Source organism: Platichthys flesus, chromosome 6 (assembly GCF_949316205.1).
Source record: "Platichthys flesus chromosome 6, fPlaFle2.1, whole genome shotgun sequence".
Lineage (NCBI taxonomy): Eukaryota > Metazoa > Chordata > Actinopteri > Pleuronectiformes > Pleuronectidae > Platichthys > Platichthys flesus.
Window position 1 is genome coordinate 6,047,478 of NC_084950.1, and position 20,149 is coordinate 6,067,626.

Genomic DNA, 20,149 nt, shown 5'->3' on the forward strand with positions numbered 1-20,149 from the left:
GGAGCAGAAAATGATCTCGGCCGTCACAAATCGTTGATGCTGATGTTTAAAATAGATGGAAACCATTCATAAACAACTGGCAAGCCATTGCTCTACACTTCCATTTGCTATGATAAGCAGAATATATGGATATATTTCTTTATTTTTCTTTTTGTTTTCCCAATTAAGCAGTGGATATTTGCCGGCCATCCTCTTTCTGTGTAACTAAAATCTGATATGCCTGGATCCTGATGGCTTAGGCCCAAGACATCCATGGACAGTTAACCCCATAGATATATATATAAAGGCTAGATGTGTCGGCCAACGGAGTCGAACGTCCCATTAAACGTGTTGTAGTGGTACGTACTTTTTAAGTAACTATAACTTGCTCAATTTTCAACCGATTTGTAAACGGTTTGTTTTTTTATAAACGTCAGAGATGTAGTTATGACATTGAATACTAATTATGTTATTTTCTAAAAAAAAATTAATAATGTTCTAAATAGGTACAAGATTTCCCTTTACAAATATACATCAAGAATTATTTTTATTTTATTTTATTGAAAATGTACATGTACCACTACCAACTCAATGTTATGGGTGGGCGAGCCGCCTGTGGCAAGATGGCCGCCATAGCCTTTATATATATATATCTATGGTTAACCCCACTAGGCTTAAACTTATACCCTTGGCACCTAATTTCAATTTAAAAATGATGTGATGTACTGCATGACTGCATTTGATAAAAGGAAATAAAAAGAGGTTTAAAAAAAAAAAAAAAAAGATGGCCACCTGTCCCCTGTCTCTGTGTGTTTTCCTCACCTGTCTGTTTTTCTTCCCCCTTTGCAGTTGTGCGGCTGCGGGCTGCTGGGCGTGGGCATCTGGCTCTCCGTGTCCCAGGGCAGCTTCGCCACCTTCTCTCCGTCCTTCCCGGCGCTGTCCGCCGCCAACATGGTCATCGCCATCGGAGCCATCGTCATGGTGACGGGCTTCCTCGGCTGCCTGGGCGCCATCAAGGAGAACAAGTGCCTGCTTCTGAGCGTGAGTTAGGATCTGCATATACCTACGCATTCTGAACAAGACACACACACACACACACACAACTGTTAGTGCACACAGCGCGACTCCTCTCTCAAACTTTCTCTCCTCCTTTGGATGTTTCTTTTTCTCACATGCCCAGACTTCACTCATGCAAATATTGACGGAGCTGCCTGGAGGTGACAGCTTCTCTTATATATATATATATATACACCTCCACACGCTGGTCACAGGCCAGTGGAAAACACAGCAGTGTATTTGTACTCGTCTTCCCTGCCGGAACCACGGCGTAGGTAGACGTCAGACAGAAGGATTTCAGTCTGCATTATATCAAACCTCAGGGGCTGGCAGAGGAAAATGAAAGCTGAGCGGTGAGATTCTCTCTATCTGTCTCTCTCTCTCTCTCTCTCTCTTTCTCTCTCTCCCTCTCTCTTCTCTATTTCCGTGGCTTCAGTCACAGCCCAGTGACGGAGCTGTCAGTCAGGAGGCCCTTAGTGTCACTGTGGTTTAATTACTGTGTGTACACAGCACACTAAAGACACTCCATGTTTCCTCGCTCAATAATGGAGACTGTTCCATAATTCACTACAAAGGCCTCTCTGTCTCGACATTGCACTGTTTGCCCAAAGTTGCACAAGTGTCTTATCTTATCCACAAGTTAATTACAGAAGTTCACACGGCGGAATGAGTTTTTTTTTTTTTTTTTTTGCATGAATCCACTGCAGGGAAAAAACGAAGAAAAAAAAAAGAAAAGCAAAACATCTTTCATGTACAGCAACTTTAAATGAGATGTGGAGTTGGGGCTCTGGGTACTTAACATCACAAACAGCTCAATCCCTTGAAGCTCTTGCATCAGTCAAAAGCTCCGGCAAATGCTCAGTGTTCGGCGCTGGCTTCTTTCACCTGTCTGACTGCTGTGGAGCAGAGAGAGGAAGAGGAGGAGGAGGGGGGGGGGGCTGAGAAAGACGACTAGAATAAATAAAGGAGATAGAGACTTAATGGAAAATCTTGAAGTTGTGATGTTTCTCATTAAGTCTCCTGCCGCATCCTTGTGTGGTCTCATTTCACGTTTGGACACGGTCTTTCTGATAAGTGCGCTGGTGTCTGCTCCTCTTTCTTGCCTTAATCTGTCCGTCAGAACCCTCCCATGTGTGTTGGGTGGGGGGGGGGGGGGGGGGGGGGAGAGGCTGTGTGCAGGACGTGGAAAGATCAGAGTGGGTTTAGATCTCCCGGAGCGAGCAGATCTGAGCGTTTACCTTGACACATTATCTCTGAAGCTGCTCTGTGGACAGCTCCCTCTGAATCAGAGACATTCGACACCTATAGACTTCCGCTGCGGCGAGTTCTCCGTCTCTATCCGCTGCCAAAAGTTGTTTTTTCCGGATGACAATTTACTTTTCTTTTAAGTGCGGAGAGAATCCACAAAAGTATCCGAGTGAAAAAGAAACCTCGGAGGTGTGAAGAGAACACCTACGCCCACAAAGCGAACATGTGGAGCCAGTGAAGCGCCGCCAATCGAGAAGAACAGACGCTGCGGCACACCAGTAATACGCTAAACTGGCAACCCAGCTCCTCACCCAACAACAAACTGTAGTAACTATTTCATCTGGGCCCTGACACACTCAGAGAACGCAGCCCCCCCCTCCCCGCCAAATTAGTTTGGAATTAATGGGGTTCCTCTAAAATCTAGGTTTGCGCGCCTCCTCCCACGCTGTGCAGAGGAGCTGGGTAAATATTGTGCGGAGAGGGGGGGGGGGGGAATAGCTGATGAGATGCATGGCTGTGTTGGAAATTAATCTGAGGGAGTATTAAAGCCTCTTCCCCCCCTTCTCACACGATCACCAACACGCCAGCATTTCTTTCTTTACTCCCTCTGTCACATCCACCTCCTATTTCATCTCTCTCTCTCTCTCTCTCTCTCTCTCTCTCTCTCTCTCTCTCTCTCTCTCTCTCTCTCTCGCACTCCCTTTCTTTCCTGAAAACTTTTAAAGTGTCTGCTACTGAATTTTATTATTGGGAAATCAGGGGTTGATGCGTTCTCTGCTGCCAAACGTACAAACCTTCAGGGATTAACTCTATAACATTTTAGGAAGTACACTTTCTTTTCTTGCTGCTGAGAGTGGGATCGATATTTGAGATCGATGTTTACCGTACAGACCCTCCTTTACAGTAAATAGGAAGCTACAGTTGGCATCTGATTAGCTTAGCTTAGCATAATGACTAGAAGGAGGTTGCCTCTTGTCCAACACTGTGTCCGAAATCACTTACCAATCACTTGTATAGTCCGCTTCATAGTGGGTTCACCGCTTTGGAGAAAACCTGGCATAGTTGGGGCAAGTGAATGAGTGGGTGATTTCGGATACAGCTCTATATACTGTATATAAAGAGGGACAAAGCCAAATCTCCTCAAAAGCCCCCTAGTGGCGCTAGTTGCGCTATAGGTCATAACCCTGTCCTCCCTCCGCAACTATAAAAGGTCAAAGGGCACATCTTTTTTTTTTTTAAGCATGCAAAGATGGTTTCTATCATTTCAAATGTATTCTTATCACACATTATACATAATTAAAACATTAGATGTCGGTGTCTGTATATTTTGGCCTCCATCCTGGATAGTTGGAAGAAGTTTACATCTTACAGTCTATGATCTACACAACAAAAATATGAAGATAGAGCCAGCAGCTGCCTAGCCTAGCTTAGCATACAGACTAGAAACAGGGGGAAACCGCTAGCATGTCTCTGGCGCTTTAAAACGTACCTGTCAAGCATTTAGAGGTTAAACTCTCATCCCTCAAGAGGGCAAATAAGTGCATTTCCCAGAATGTTGTAGTTTCTGCAGGCAGCTGTAGAAAGAATGTACCACCACACACGTTCACACAGTGCATTGTAGTAAATGTGACATGTAAGTAATCTACACTTGTGTAATGATTGTTGCTGACACCCTGTAGCACCCAGGGACACAAACCACTTCAACAGAGACCCAGTTCACTCAGATTTATATTCAACATGTTCTAATCGGCCTGACAAGCTGGATTAACTCCACTGCCAGGGCCACTGTTAAAACAAGCCTCCCTCTCTCTCTCTCTCCCTCTCTCTCTCTCTCTCTGACAGTTCTTCATTGTCCTGCTGATAATTCTCCTGGCAGAGCTGATATTGCTCATCCTGTTCTTTGTGTACTCAGATAAGGTAAGTTCATTTTCGTTTTTTCTTTCACGCCATGTCTGATTGTCGAAGTGTCGTTCCCGTTAACTTTTGTGTGAGTGTGTTCACACAGCCTCAAGACCCGAGAGGCAATTATTGCTCTCAGCCTCGGAAAGTTAAAGCTTGTCACACAAACGCTCGCACAACTGCACAAAGCAATAAAAAGGTGTTAGCTCGATAAACATATATTCCGGGGGGGGGGGTGTTGAGTCTTTTATATATTTAGCTATCTCTCCAGTGGGAGGTTGATTTTGAATTCTACCCTTCACCCTGGAGTCATAGGTTAGGCCCCCAAAAGCAGCCCCATCTCCACCAGTTGGCTGCTGGTAATTGGTCTCAAGCTCACTTCCCATGACCCCCAGTCAGGTGCACGTCTAGGGCTGCAACAGCTGACGATGTATGGAGATCTGGGGATTACCGACTGGCAAGTTCTTCTAAGCACTCAATCAAGTCCCATCGCAAATGTTTCATCCTGAAGATGACAAATGTCTTGGCCGGGACAAGTAATGAAGTCTTCTGTCTGTTCTCAAGGACACGGCGCTGATAGATCCGTCTATTTATAAATTGAGAGTCGCCATGTCGCCTCGGCCTTCGGGACGGCGGCTAATTCTCCCTCGTGGTTCTGGGGTTATTGCTCAGTAACTTAGTCAGATAAAGGAATTCATTTAGCAGCCGATCCACTCTCAGATTTGGATCAGGTCTCGCAGGCACCGCCAGCCGGGAGTAAATATGTCTGTTGCTTTATCGCCCAAATATTACCGGCTTAACTTTGAGAAAATAAAAAAAGACATCTTATGCAGCTTCCTCCAGTGGATTTTAAAGAGAGAGCATCTTTACTTTCCAGCAACTCCTTCCCGTCACCTGTGAAAATGGAAAGGATTTCGATTTTCGGACTGTGAGGATTTCAAATAACTTTAAATTAGTTTGGTGGGCAGACTGACTTTTTCTTCCCAGTTCTCGTGAATGGCCACAGTATGTCGTGTTTGTCTCATCCCACTAAATCACTGTGTGTTTATCCTGGCTCAGACTTTAATGGGATATGGAGCCACGATAATGCAAATCACCGCCGAATACTTTCCCCTTTATTGGCTCTCAAATCTCATTGGAAGTAAAAGGCTATTGCAGCAAATTACAAGTAATTAGAGGTGGTATTTTTAGACTGAGGCATGAATTGAGGAGATTCTTACACAGACAGCTTTATATGTTTTACAAAAACCTCAGAATTAGATGAAGGACATCCAGTGTCCATCGCACGGGGCCTTTCGGATATCACTTTCTGTTTTCCTCTCTTCCCCTTCTCCTCCTGCGTCTCTCCAGTGAGATCTGGTATGCTGTGTGAGGCTCGGCTCGTCCTCTGTTACAGCCCGTGATCAGAGGAATCGCTAATACCCTTCCCCTATTTGATCTCCTAATCACAAGGCATTTATTAACAAGTCTGGAAGACGTACAGCAGTTGGCGGCTTTTAAAATGTGCATCAACAGAGGCCTGCAAAACAGATACTTTAGTCTCTCAAATAGATCATCTATAAGTCATGAGTGACGCTTTTGCCAACTGGGATGAGACGTAGGGAAGGAGTTATATTTTATTATTTTATACAGGCATATAATATATTGTAGGAACACATTTTTCCACAGCTTTCGTCACCCTGCTGATTCATGGGTATCCCCTCCTTGCCTCCGCAGCCCGGCGGTGTTACGCGCGCTGATTAAATACCAGGTAGAGGCCGTGGTATAACAAATGCCGGCCCCCGCATTTAGCGACCAGCTGACTGCAGCAGATGGCCGCCCCACAAACCAGATGACAGCCATTCGTCTTTAACGGCGTGACCTCATTGTGCCGCCGTCGACCCCGGCACGCCGAGCCGGGCGCGGCAGAAAAGTTGATTAGCCCCGGAATGTGGAAGCCGAGCCTGGAGGGGGAAGGGGGGGGGGGGGGGGGGGGGGGCAGGTGGATACAGGTGAGAGAAACAGGCAGGTGAGATATCGTGGTCGGGGAAGAAACGTGTTAGTGAGGCAAGGTGTTAAAAGTGAGACGAAGAGATAAAAATAGTGTAACGAGTGCAGCAGAAGGTGGCGAATGTGATAAGTGTCCCTGTTTGGTGTGAGCAGGGAAAAGAACTGAAGACGTGATGATACTCCAGCTGCTTTCACACCTGCACGGAGTCACAGTCACATGGTCCAGACAGTTTCTGTAACTTTTCCTGCCCGCTTTAAAAAATTGAAAAAAATTTTTAAAGCGGGCGCTGACATCAAAGTGTCTTACATGAGACAGACACAGAGATGTCAAATACTAAAAGACGAGGATGTCATCGAGATTCAAGAATGGTCATCTTGCCTGAATCTTTCCAGAAATGTTCCTGCAGTTTTCAGACTCCACGTTCTCCTGTCGGCAAACAGCTGCAGTCACGTAACACACGAGCAAAGTGAGGATGTGAGGCGAAATCATATTTATGTTGTGTTGTATGTGTAGTTGCTGTTGGTTTAATCCCCACAGTCACGCTTTATCTACCAAGACCAATTACAGCGCAGCGGTGGGGGGTCTCTCCATCGCTCTGTTGAAGTGCCCGGGCCTCAGGCTTCCCGGCGCCGGCTGGTGCAGAGCGACGCAGGGAATTAAGTATCTTGTTTAATGATGTGCTTTTGGGGACCTCTGGCTCCGGTGCTGTTCCTCCCCACATCATTTATTGCTCTTTCAGGGCGGATAGCAAACAGGGTTGTCCAGAGCTGTGCAGCGAGGGCGACAGCAGAACAGTGTCAGCTTCCGTCCTCCGGGCCATGAGACACAAAGGATTAGATGATTAAAGCCCTGACAGCGTGCGAACCAATGATTATTATGTCGGAGAAGATGAGGCAACAAAGCACTAATGAAAGAGACGTAATGGAGCGAATGTAACATGCCATGTTAAAAAATGGAAGAATCAGCGTTGACCTGAGATCTTTCATATGAAGACTGTGCAGCCGGACTGTTTTGTGATGAGGGGAACACCCTCCCGGCTGAGAGCAGATAAGCCTCTGTGATCTGACAACACTGAAAAGACAACTTGCTTTATTTCTTTCAAAAGAAACAGTGAATTACATCATGTCTCAGTCTGGATTGTACAACTGTTCAAAACATCATAGGAGGACATAAAACGCACAACTCCAAGTCGTGTTTCCAGTCTTCCACATCCGCTCAGAGCCTCAGTGGAAAAATCATAATTGTGCTGCTGTTTCAAGTTCCAAAAAATGCAAATGATAAACACTGGATTGATGCCACCTCAACAACAGTAGAATCATTTTCCTCCAGACCCTGATGTCGCTGTTGGTGTTGTGCCTGTAGCCTGAAGTCTTTCTCTGGAACTGGATCCAACGTGGTCCCTGTGGACCGAGTGTTGGGAAAGTCAAAATGAAACCCTCTGGGAACAGAATCTTCAGATCGGACAGACTGTTGTCTTACAGTGAGCATTTTGATGTTTTATCACAAGCTGTGGAACGGTAGCAAACTGGGACATCTTAAAAATCATATAAAAGATATTAAATCACCAAAAGCATATTATGTCCCCTTTTAAGAGATGATTATTGACATGTCAGTGTTCACATCTTATCTTCATTTACCACAAACATAGACTGTATATGAAGATGGACAATCACCCCCTTTCTTTATAGCATCAAATAACTAATAAAAAACTAAATGAACAATCAGCGTGGTAAGATCTACCTGAAGTGACAAAAAAAACAACATATTTGAGAACATTTTATTTTACTTGGATTATTTGAATTTGGTCCATGTCCCATCCACTTACATGGAGGAGGTGGGATTCATGACCTGTGCTCCAGCCAGCCTACAGGGGGTGCTCAAGACTCCCAAGTGACCATTTGAAAGAAAACTAACAGCAGGTGGAAGTTGGGACGTTTTTGTAAAAGTTAGAGAAACGTCAACGTCTCCACTTGATGTTCACAGATGTGTCAGAAAGTTTATAAACTGTTTTCAGTTATCTTTAACACTGTGTATGTTCCATTTGTGTTATATAACAGATGGGTTGTGTTAACTTGCTTTTGCTGAACCACCTGCATAATCTGTGTTTTTTTATTTCTCTTAATGAAATTGGACTTCAGAGACTGGGACTCGTTTAGAATCAAACACAGACATTGTTTGAAGATTGTAATTGCTCAAAGTGATAACTAGCAGTTGGGTTAAAAATGAATAAAACTCCACACACAATAAACTAATTGCTCATCCACACGCCCGTCAGGCCACCTACTGTGGTAGACAATGCTTTCCCATGGTAAGTTAGCATCTCTCTTCATCAAACAGCCGACTGAGACACTGCTCATCCCAAAACATCCTAGAGCTCCTGTGGGAGAATTCTTCATTTATGTGGCACAGATGTGACCTTTGCTGCCTGAAGAAGAAAATCATGGTTTGTGCTTAATATTGCACAAGAAAACACAGACTCAAAAATAAGATCTTTCAGATTTCTTTGCAAAGTGAAGCTCAATTGTGGTTAAGTGCCCGTGGGACCAGTAAGCAGAGTGGTTTCCTGTCTGCACGGTGACAGGTCCCAGTGTAGCCAGCATCTCCAGATCTGGGGCCCGATTCTGACAGCGTACGTCAGGAGTGCTTGCGCTGGAATTACTGTTATTACTATCACGTCACTCTGATCCCAGAACAGAGAGTACAGCTTTATTCCCCAGTTTATTTCCTCTGCCGGCACAGAAACATGCTCGGAAAGAAAACTTTGGTAAAGTTGAAAAATAGTCTTGTTCGAGAATAAAACCAGTTGAAATAGCAGTGATACCTCATCATTTGGTAATTTCAGCCCTGACTGGCTGTGTTGAATTACGGTGTCTCCAGGTGACAGGTGTTAATCAGACGATCCACCAGGCATCCTCTGTTTCCTGCTGTCGTGCTCACTGAGAACACAAACGCTTTGGAGTTTGGAGAGAAAGCCGAGTTCTCCCTCCTCCCTGTCACCACGCAATCTGCACTTCTCCCTTTTCTTTATTTCTCGGGGACAGTGTGGCGACTCGCGTTCCTCCAGCTGGCAGCGCTCAACCCTTTTTTAGATGTTTCTGTGATGAATGTGCTGTCCCGTATTTGCTGAGTGCAGACTTCCTCGGCCCAGTGGAAAGTGCCGGCTTATTTATGTAATGGCAGGCATGAGCTGTGCCTCAGGGCTTTTGTCAACGTGAGGAATTGCATGTGAAGCCCAGAGGCGACAGAAGACAACTTAAAGCTCCGGTTGGTAATCTTAGAAACGATTGATCACAAAACTTCCCATTGGCCCCTCAATCGAAGCTCCGCCCCCAAAACACATGAACGCACAGTGGATGTGTTTGCAGCGGAACTTCTTGCTTTTCATTTTGACCTTATCGGTTACAATTCTTAACGAATACAGTTCCCAGTGAATAGCCAGTGAAAATGATCCTTCACCGCAGTTTCAAAGTCTATATCTGTCGGATATGTCACTTACATAAATATTTGAAACCATTCCTGTATCCGTATCAAAGTAAAAGTACTTTAGCATTTCCGTTGACTGAATCCTTTTATGTATTTTCCTGGCATTTGGTTAAGTACATAACCGGACTTGTATTCGAGGAAACATCAGGGTTCGTACGGTCATGGAAAACCTGGAAAAGTCATGGAATTTTTAAATGTGGGGCCTGGAAAAGTCATGGAAAAAAATAATCTCCCAAAAGTTTTGGAAAAGTCGTGGAAATTTGTTATATTCATATCTTCATGTCGTTAAGCTGAGTTTTAAATAATTCATGTGCTTTTAAAGAAATACGCTCAGAACATAAGCAGGCATACTTGGGTTTGTGTCATTTAAGGTATACTGTATGCCTTGGAATTCTAATTGTTAGTTTAAATACTACATTTTGTCACTTTTTCGCGTATACACCGAGATTTCACAAAATGTTCGGCTGTGGAAATTTGGTTTAAAGTTATTGAAAAGTCATGGAAATCCATTGGTCAATGGTAGTTGCACATGCACCTAGTGGGGCCCAGGAGCGATGATTGTCAGAAGCCGACTTTCTGTGACCGGCTCGCTAACTTCTCACGGTCGTCTCTGCCTCAGCCGTGTTTTTCACGGGCAGTTCGCAGGCAGGCAGGTCGATTAGTGACAGGCAGGTAAGCCAGCAGATCATTTCAATCGTCTCCTATAAAATGTAACTAGCTGTTATTAAAGCGTGATGTCCGTAAACAATTTCCAGGAGCAGAATCGTGATTTTCTGTCAAGACCTCTCGTTTTCCATATCAGTGAGAAAATAGGCTAATGCACTAAAGGGTTGTGTTTGTATCTGCTCCGTCTTCGCAGGCACAGAGAAAATGGGTCAGAGTGCTGCGAGATCAAATCCCTGTTTGTTCTGAAGTCATTTGTCTGCCTCTCGTTAGCAGTAAATCTGGATCATTAAGTTTCATTTCAGGCCGTTACAAAGACTTCCACACATGAAACCCGCGCCGGGCGGAGACTTACTGGCGAGTCAGAGGATGATTTTTATCGCAGTGGTGGTGTCGGTGGTGGGAGGGCGGCTGCTCCCCAGCGACTGTGCCGGAGTCATTACCGACTCCTCCAGCGCTGGAGGAGTCAGTAATGAGCGAGCAGCTCCACATAAAGACAGAGAGAGAGAGGAGATCGAGGATAAAAAAACAAAGTACGAGGCAGAGATTGATGATGCTGCTGCTCTTCATCTCATTTCCCTGCACAAGGACAGATACGGCGGCGCCCGGAGCTCGCGGTGCACGGAGCCGCTCCTCTGCATCAGCAAAGCAACATCGCGGGAGAGAAGAAGAAACTGCACTAATCTTGTTTCCAAAAGGTTCTAGAGGACGTTTCAAATGGGCGCTGCATGATTAATAAAGCACTTTATTTCCAAGGAAACATTAATTACTCTGTTCAGGAAAGAGATCGTTTGTGAAGCATTGAATTAAAAGTTTAATTACATTTTCTGTACCGTCAAAGGAAGCTCTGTCTCTCATATACAGTGCAGAGTACACAAGTAATTACTCAAGTAAACCTGGAACACTCTAATGAGCAAATGTTCAATTTACTCAGTCGAGTGGTATTGACCAGGAGTTCTCTGTTGTTTTTATACACTGAGGGATTCACTGTGCAGCTTCTAGAAAACCTTGCAGTGCTCTCGTCCCCCCTGAGGAAAGACAGCTGAGAGGAGCTGAAGCACCACGCTGTGTCAGACAGTGACCGACATGATGCCTCTTCTCTTCTTTTGTGTGTGCTTGCAGATTCTTTTTTTTGTATTTTTCTTATTCCAGTGCACAGTCTGAGCCCTTAAGCTCAAACTCAGAAAACATTTGTGTTCTATTTGTTGTGTGTGATATCGACTGTGATGCTGCGCAGACACGGTTCTATCGGTACGTGTCTTTTTTTTCCCAGCAATAATTAGCCGGCATCTAACGCGCCCCTCAATCAACGTTGGCAGTTTGCAAATCCCTGCAGGCGGCGGCAGCAGAACTGGAGCTGCTGATTCTGAATCTCAACGCATCCAAAGAGATATTAATCTCCATCAGACGGGGCCCGGCGCTGAGCACATTGTTGGGGTTCAGTCAGGAGGAAAGTGATTTGTTAGCTCTGCTGAAGGGCATGTTGCAGCTCCTCTGCCACACAAAAGTCCTGAGTCAGTGTAGCAGAGGTTGTGTATTTTTTGGATGAGGCGGAAACAGAAACAGGAATCAAACAAACAACCCTCTAAGAATAATGAACACCCCCCCCCCCCCCCCCCCCCCCCCCCCCCCCCCGTGTCACCGTCATCTACAAATCTGTGTGAAAAGACATCAGCGCTTTGGGAAAATCAAAGTGGTGTTAATGCGCCCAGTAAGCTTCAGCTGCCGTCTCAGATATAAAGACTCTGACCCGAGGTCTCTAACCGATGGCTGCTGTTCTCTTTCTCCTGCTCAGGTGAGTGAGAACGCAAAGCAGGACCTGAAGGACGGCCTCGCTCTCTACAACTCAGACAACAACATAGGCCTGCGGAACGCCTGGAACATCATCCAGGCAGAGGTACCCCCCGCTGTGCATTACACCACATGTGACACATATGAGGCACATTAGCATGAGTGTGATATAACAACTCAGGGGTTCATGCATAAATGCAGTGATTTACTAAAATATTCTTGCTAATGTGTTTCCTGGCTCGTACCTGTGGCATTAATGCAACATTAAAAGTCAAAACCGGCCGTTGAAGAGCATTTTTCTTCCATTATTGGAGCCTTATAAAGCACATGACTGATTAGAATCATTGAGACATTAAAGCATGAACTAAACTTGTGTCTGTTTTCCGCCCGGACAGTGGAAGTGCTGCGGTGTGATAGCGTACACCGACTGGCACGAGGCCCTGCAGGAGAAGGTGGTTCCTGACCGCTGCTGTCAGGAGCATTACCAGAACTGTGGACAGAACTCCACCAACATGTTCTGGAACAGGGTGAGTGCACGTCGACTGCCAGGTGAAGGCCCCGCTGGGTGAACGGGGCCTCTCAGGACAGAAAAGCTCCCGTTTGAAGTGTTTCTGTTCTTTGGAGAGTTAATTAAATGAGAACAAAAGAGACAGAATGTCCAACAGACAGAGAGAGAGAGAGAGAGAGATGCTAAATGATCCCGGGTGAAGACGCAGGACGACTGCAGCCATGAAATCCCTGCGATGACCACACGCTCGCTTAAAAAAACATCTCTACAACTTCTACAGAAATGAAAGGACCACCAGCTCAGAGGGTAAAACTGACCACAAACGACCAGGCTGCCTCGCTTGTAGACATTATACGTCTTGCTCCCATGTGGGATTTGTGGGGTTTCTCCCTCAATGTAGCCGGGGTCACATTATGACGCTATTGAGATCATTATCCAAATCCATATGCTCCTCTTGTTTCATGTCATGTTTAAAGTCGTGTTTGAGTGTACAAGGTTTTTTCAAGTTCTCTACGCCATCAGTGCAGGAACCTCGGGGGAAATTCCAAAATCAGAACTCTTGTACATCTTTAATCGTGGGTCCATCTGCTGGGTAGCAGCTTTCAGCCTCTGTGGGTGGTTAGAGCAGCTTTCACAGTGTTCCTCTTCCTGCTGCATTCTGATCACGCTGGATCTTTTTTCCATTATGCATGAATCAACAGTTATTTTTCAAAAAAAAACCTCGCAGTACAATACTCACCAATCTCCCCCAATTACAAGTCTAATCTGTTGGTCTGGCGTGCACTTTGTTAGCAGGTCCAAAGTAGAGGATTAAAAGCTGTAATATAATTTGCCAAAATGAGAATAGGCCGACATTGAACTGGCCCACTGGGAGAAATGCACCACTAAAAGAGTTTGAGTGTGTGTGTGTCACTATGTGTGTGTGTGTGTGTGTGTGTGTGTGTAATCCTGCCCAGAGGAGACGGCCACACACTGTACAGCAGAGTTAAGACGTACAAGCAAGCCACACCAAAGACCAGGCGCCACTCGGCAGCTGAATCCACCATTAGGTCCGTCACCCCTCATCCTGCCAGCGGGTGACCTCCCCACGAACCCGCTGTAGGTGGGAATACACTTAGGATAGAGTGCACACACGTCCATATGGCCCATAAGCCTGCATATGAAAGTCCTCGCTCGTGGGTAATTCACTCGGTTTAATACCTCACCTGGTCGTTCATTCATCCGAGCGTGAAGCTGACGTGTCCTGGGAGAGCGCGAAGTGGACGGTTGGGTTTTTCCAGGTGACCAGTCGGGCTCGGAGCAGCTGTGTGGCACGATTCTTCCATACCGTGCTGGAAATGCATCTTTTCTTAGCAGCAGCAGTGTATCAAGCTCATTTATTTATTTTTTTTGCTTTCTTTCATTTCAGGGCTGCTTCGAGAAAGTGGAGGAATGGCTGGATGAAAACAAGCACCTGCTGGGAACTATAGGCATGGTCATCTTGGTGCTGCAGGTGAGAGGCGCGGTGATAAATTGTTCTTTCTTTCTCCATTTCTCTGAGCCTCTCTCCCATTTGTAGTCCCTTCCATTATTTATTGTTTTGTGTCTGTGTGTCTGGCAGAAAATAAGACATTTAAAACAAAAAACGTGCATCAAATGGCCTCTGTGCCACCGTCGCCTGCTTAGAAACTTATGAGGCCTGTGCTCTGCTGGGCGTTCAGGGAACCTACACATCTTTAAATATTTAAGTCGCATTCTTCTGAACCCTGATCCTGTCTGGGAGAATCAAAGCCACCCGGCTTTGTTCCAAGCAGGCTGCAGTCGTGTATAAGGAGCCATTAGCAGATCGAGAGCCGATAGAGTGAATGTAAAGGTGGGATGGAGTCACAGATTAGAGACCGGTGATAGATATTCCTCTGGTTGCACCGGTTCTCTCTTGGTCCTAGACTCTTGGTGTATACCTGTGTTAGTCGGTGTCTCTCTCTCACACGTTCTTTACAGTGGTTTTTCTTCCTCAGTCTTCACAGCGAACCAAGTGTTTTTATTCTATTTCATTATTTTCCTTAGGTTTGCACAAACCTTTTCCTCTGCCCTGTTATTGCAGGGTTAGGGTTTATTTGCTCGTCACAGCATGTGAACGAAGTCTATGGACAAAGGTTTGCAACATGGGCTCCTGCTGCGTGTGCATATGTACAAATTGTTAATAGTGTTTTTGTGAACTCAGATTCTGACCTGTGAGAATTTCTCCCCCGAGTTGAAACCAGTTCAGCCTGGGCAGACATTCCTTTTATGCGGTAGCCTCGGTGGGTGGGCAGCAGTCGGTCAACAAGGGCCCGGGGATCCAGATTTTGAAATAGCCAGCCTGGGAATTTATGTATTGGAACGATTGCTTGTGCAGAACGTGCCGCCCCTGGAGTGGCAGCCTGCCCCCAATACCCTTCCTCTCGCACAACAGAAGTTAGAGCCTCCTACATCCCCGCCCTGATGGACGTATAGATGCATGGAGGGACGACTGTCTTTCCTTTGCTCTGCGCTGCCTTGAGATAATCTTCATGAGTTCTGCTCTATCCATACTGTCCACGACTCTCTATTAAATCTTAACATTTGCGACCACACTTCACCTCCCAGCGCTCAAATCTCTCTCCTCCAGCTTCTTCTAAATTAAGAGACACATCTGCTGTGGAGTTTAACTTCCACCCCTGCACTGTCCTTTAAACCCTGAAGGTATTATTCTTACATTCCAGTCACTTCATAATATTTCTCTCTCACCTCCACTACTTACTTTTGAGCTTTTCATGCTTTTAACATCCCCTCCCTGCTTGACATGCATGACCTCAGTTTGTTAATCGGAGAGAAGTGCCCTCCACATGAAAGCTCTCGGGTTTTTATAAGATCCTCCACATTTCCTCTGTCCTGAGGGGAAGATGGAGCTTGTTAACGTTCACAGCCACGCTCAGGGAAAGTCATCAGTGTACTTTAGATTAATATGTATGACGAGATCACACATTCCTCTTTTGTGCTCACATGTGTTATTATTCTATCTGTCTGATCACACATCACACACACACACAACCGTGTACTTCTATTTTTGTGCGGAAGCTCATTGGCATAATGCGTTTCTCAGGTTCTTAACTGTAACCATCAGAGATAAAGGTACGAGTTCACACCCACGTGCACACACACACACGTAAACTTTTACTTTCTTGTACTGTCTTAGTGAGGACGCTCAAACCCAATTCTAACTCTTACCCTACTTATAACCTATTTGTAATCCTTATTCAAACCCTAACCAAGACCTAACCTGAATCTAAGCCTAATATAAAGCTTAATTCTATCTCAAACCTAGACTTAACCCTCAACTTTATCTAATCAGAGCCCTCATCTAACCCTAAATTTCCCCCTAACCCTTAATATAAACTTAATTCTAAGCCTAACCTGAACATAACACTTACCTAATCTAACCCTTACTTTCACCCTGGCCCTAATAGTATGTCTTAACCCTAAGAACAGTGAGGACCGGCCAAAATGTCCTCACTCAGTAAAGTCTTCACTCCAAATGGTCGACACAAAGATTTAAGTACAAGAACACAAAGATGAAAACGTTATCCACATGCAGAACACTGATGTTTCTTATTTATGTCTAGAGACCTAGTGCAGAATTAAACATGGCCACACCGCTTTAATTTTAATTATCTTTATCTCCCATGCAAATACACCCCCCCCCCCCACACACACACACACACACACACACACACAGCCACCCACACACTCAGCTGATCCAGGTGAGGGGGTGGCAGCCTGGAGGAGCAGACCTCGATCTGTCAGGTTAGCCGACTCAAAGCGGGGGTGAGGGGACAGGGCGGCGAGGAGCATCATGAAGAGCAGACGCCCCACATCTCCTCAGTGTTGCATAATATCCAGCTGCACGGATGAAGCTGGCTTATGAATGATTTATGTCCGCAGCTTATATGAATGACAGACATCGGTAAGAGCCTATATGTATAACTTCGGAAATCCCAGCAGTGTTTTTTATAGTCCTGGGCGGTGGGGGGGGGGACGGATGATTGAGCTCTGAGGAGTCCTGCAGGAGAAGCTGTCACGCTTCACGCTGAGTGGAGGAGACAGTCTGAAACTTCCTGTGCGGCTCAGGCGAGCCACAGGTGAATAATTGGGCTGGTTTTTGAAAAGCATGTTTTTTTTATTACTTTTATCTGAATGTTTACCATTTTGTGTTGTGATGGACGGCAGCTTAATGTGGTATTTTCCTCTGAGGGGCTGGTATGAAGTGCGTGGAGACTGAAACTAAAGGAAGAGAGTGACTCTGTGGCTTCCAGGAAGTCCACGTCGCCTTTTCCTCTCAGATTAAGCCCCGCACCGCGCTGCGCCGTTCCCCTGCCGTCCAAACTTTGCCAGATAATGGTTTTAGGATCAGCCTTGTGACTGTGTTTGATGTATCAGGGGTAATGGAAACTTCAAAGAGATAGCTGGCGACTTTGATTCAGTGGCATCTCCCGTTTGCTTCATTGACTTAATGCTTGTGCACGGCGTACACACATTTTCACATCACAAAGATTCCACAGCTCGCGTTTGAAGGCCATCTGAGAAAAAAAAAAAAAACACACACGCACACAGACACACACAGCGGAAGTGTGTTTGTGCTCCGCCACAGGAATTATTGTGCATCAAAACGCAAACTAGCCCCAAGGCGTCGACATCAAAAAGATCACAAAGAGACGCGCAACGCACACATGTGTGACACACAGAAACATACATCATACACACTACACATGTCAACACACACTCACTATGTCCCCCTCTCCTTCCCTCCACAGCTGCTGGGCATGGCGTTCTCCATGACACTGTTCCACCACATCCACCGAACGGGGAAGAAGTACGACGCTTAGCCTCCGGGGGCGCTGACACCCAACGGAGAGGAGCCCCACTGCCTGATGGGATATGACTCTGATTTAAACGGCCCCCCTCTCCCCTGCTTCCCTCATTCACTTAATAACCTCTTTAGAGCAACACCCCCCCCACCACCACTTCCCAGTCCTTCTGTACAGATTCCAGCTGTGTCTCCCCCCCGCTCTCTCCTCTCACCATTCATTTTGCCAAAGAGTAACACAACTGGAAGAGAAGAGAAGGGACACCTACTTTTGGCAAGGAAGAGAATCCCATTGGCCGTCACTCCTCTCCAGTATTTTCTCTCTTTTCGCTCGGACTAACAATTTGCTGGAAGGAACAAAAAGACTCTGAGACAATGAAGACTTGACTAATGCCCCTGTCCTCCCCCGAGCAGAGCGAACATTTGAAACTGTCGATGCCCTCCACTTCGCCCACCCCCCCCTCGTCGACTGAAGTCAAGTCCTCTCCCCCTTTTCATTTGTAAATGAGAAAAAGTTCCAACATGGCATGCTAGTTTTCTACTTCACTGATTTAACTTTGTTGTCTAAATGTTCAAAACGCTTTTCTCTTTTGTTTTCCTGTAAGTGTGTCATCGATGCTCCTGTGGAATGTAAGTGTGGAACAGATCAGTGCAATGTGCGCTCAGACATGCAGTGTGTGTGTGTGTGTTTGTGTGTTTGTGTGTGTGTGTGTGGTGGGATTTGAAGTGACGTTGCTGCAGAGGGGCACAGATATGTCGGGATGATGTCTAATGTAATCCATGATTCATAATTTCATATTTTTTTTCATTTGGCTGTGGAGACTCAGGTAAAGAGAGAGTGATGGAGGAACACAGTGTAAGTGTGAGGATTCATTTCACGGGCGATTCTGCAATAATCCTCTGAATGATAAATTGTGACGCACAAATCGAGCTCTGAAACACACACACACACACACAGACACACACAGCTGCCACACAGCAGCATTGTTCCCATTCCCTGCGAGACAATGCAAATGATGTAAAATGGCTGTTTATTAGGGCTCCGCCAGGACTGCCGAGTGGAGACATCTGGGTGATGAAGTTCCCACTTTGAGAACACAGGCTGACTCGTCTGTGTGTGCGCTCTGTGGCTGTGTTTTTATCACAATGTCTGAGCGGCAGAAAGGGAAAGAATGGAAAAGAAATCCCAGCGTATAAATCTATAGAGTCGAGGGCACGAGGGGCAGAAGCAGAGCTGACATGTTGTCTCGCTGCTGCCATCGACCGGGTGTCAGCGGGGGGGGCGGCTCTCTCTTCTATATATTCCTGATATCTCATCCACTCACTCTGGCCTCCTCGCTTCTGTCTCTCTCCAGCTGTCGGCTCCCATATTTTATAAATTTCCACAATCCCAATTTCCTTCCCACGTGTCACAAACCAACAAGCCGCCGTCCTTGTTGCTCCAAAACACTTGCACAATATCTCTGCTCACATTCCTGCTCATCGCGCAGTTTCCAACTTCTTCTCTTTCTTTTTGTAATCTTCCTTTTATGGCTGCAAACAGAGAGGGGGGGGGGGGCACATCAAAGCTGAGACGGATAGGTCTGGCATCATGCCCTGTAGGACGCTTCTGTTTAAGTCTGTTTACCGCCAACTCGCTGCAGGAGGTCTGTGCAGCAGCCTTCCTCCTTAACACTGGAAATGCTCCGGTGTGGCGACTTGAAGGAAAAATGCCCGGGGGGGGTGGGGGGGCGGCCCCGGGCTTCAAAAGTTGTGTGTGTGTGTGTGTGTGCGCGAGAAGCGGTGTCGTGGAGGACGAGCTCATTGTTAAAAGGTAAATTCAAGTTTGATCAACACTGTGTTGTGATAACTTTGAACTCTCCAGAGTGAGGAAGAAGAAGAGGGCGTCCGATTGGGCGAAAGGCAAGCGGGGAGTCAGACGAGCAGGCGGGTTAACGAAACATCGCTAATAACCACGTGTGTCCAGACATAGCTACATCAGACACGACGAGTCGAACTGGAAAGGGCCTCTGATCATCTCCAACCAGGTTTTCCGATAATAGTCCCACTCTGTTTCCTGTTTGTGGTCGTGCTCTCGTTCCGTTCTGATAATCCGCCTGAGCAGCCACGTTTGCCTCGTTTCGATATTCATTATGACCCAGCGTTCCTTTGAGCCACTTCCTGTGTGCTCGATCGGCCGCGACGCCTCTCTCTCCACGCAACAACGTCATTTTCAGCCCGCACAGATGCCGCGGCAGGTGCGGGCGGCAGCGAACATACTTCACGTCTGTCGGAGAAATATGATGTTTTTGGGGGGGGGTCTTAAGACCTGCACAGGTGTTTCCAATTACTCTGAGCGACTGGACTCCAGGTCAGTTTGACGCTCGAGCCGCGGCGTCGCCCCCAGTCACGTGACGCTCCCTAAACTCCGAGCTGACGACAGGGATGAAGGTGTAGACGGTTGTTCTAACAGCCTGAGCAACGGCATCAATCTCATACACGCCTGAAACGGCTGCTTCCAACCCCCCCCCCCCCCCCCCCCCCCCCTCTTTCACGGGAACACTTCACCCTATATAACAGCCGGGGGGGGTGTATAATCAGCAGTGAGAAGTAAACTGAGATTTCAGACATCTAGAGGTGAAGTGTTTCATGAGGTTAATTGCTTAATCTATAAATTGACTCAGGAAAC

At 46.3% G+C, this 20,149-nt stretch overlaps 1 protein-coding gene across 4 annotated transcripts in view; it reads left to right on the plus strand.

Moving 5' to 3' along the window:
- The window catches only part of tspan9a (tetraspanin 9a), a 159,470-nt gene extending 139,469 nt beyond the window's left edge, over positions 1 to 20,001 (plus strand). For all 4 annotated transcript variants that reach the window (XM_062390138.1, XM_062390140.1, XM_062390139.1 and 1 more), the window contains 6 exons: positions 829 to 1,020; positions 4,126 to 4,200; positions 12,114 to 12,215; positions 12,505 to 12,636; positions 14,026 to 14,109; positions 17,429 to 20,001. In XM_062390138.1, the coding sequence (XP_062246122.1) occupies positions 829 to 1,020; positions 4,126 to 4,200; positions 12,114 to 12,215; positions 12,505 to 12,636; positions 14,026 to 14,109; positions 17,429 to 17,500 (657 nt within the window). In that variant the 3' untranslated portion in view covers positions 17,501 to 20,001. The remainder of the gene's footprint in view (positions 1 to 828; positions 1,021 to 4,125; positions 4,201 to 12,113; positions 12,216 to 12,504; positions 12,637 to 14,025; positions 14,110 to 17,428) is intronic.
- The last annotated feature ends 148 nt before the right edge of the window (positions 20,002 to 20,149 follow it).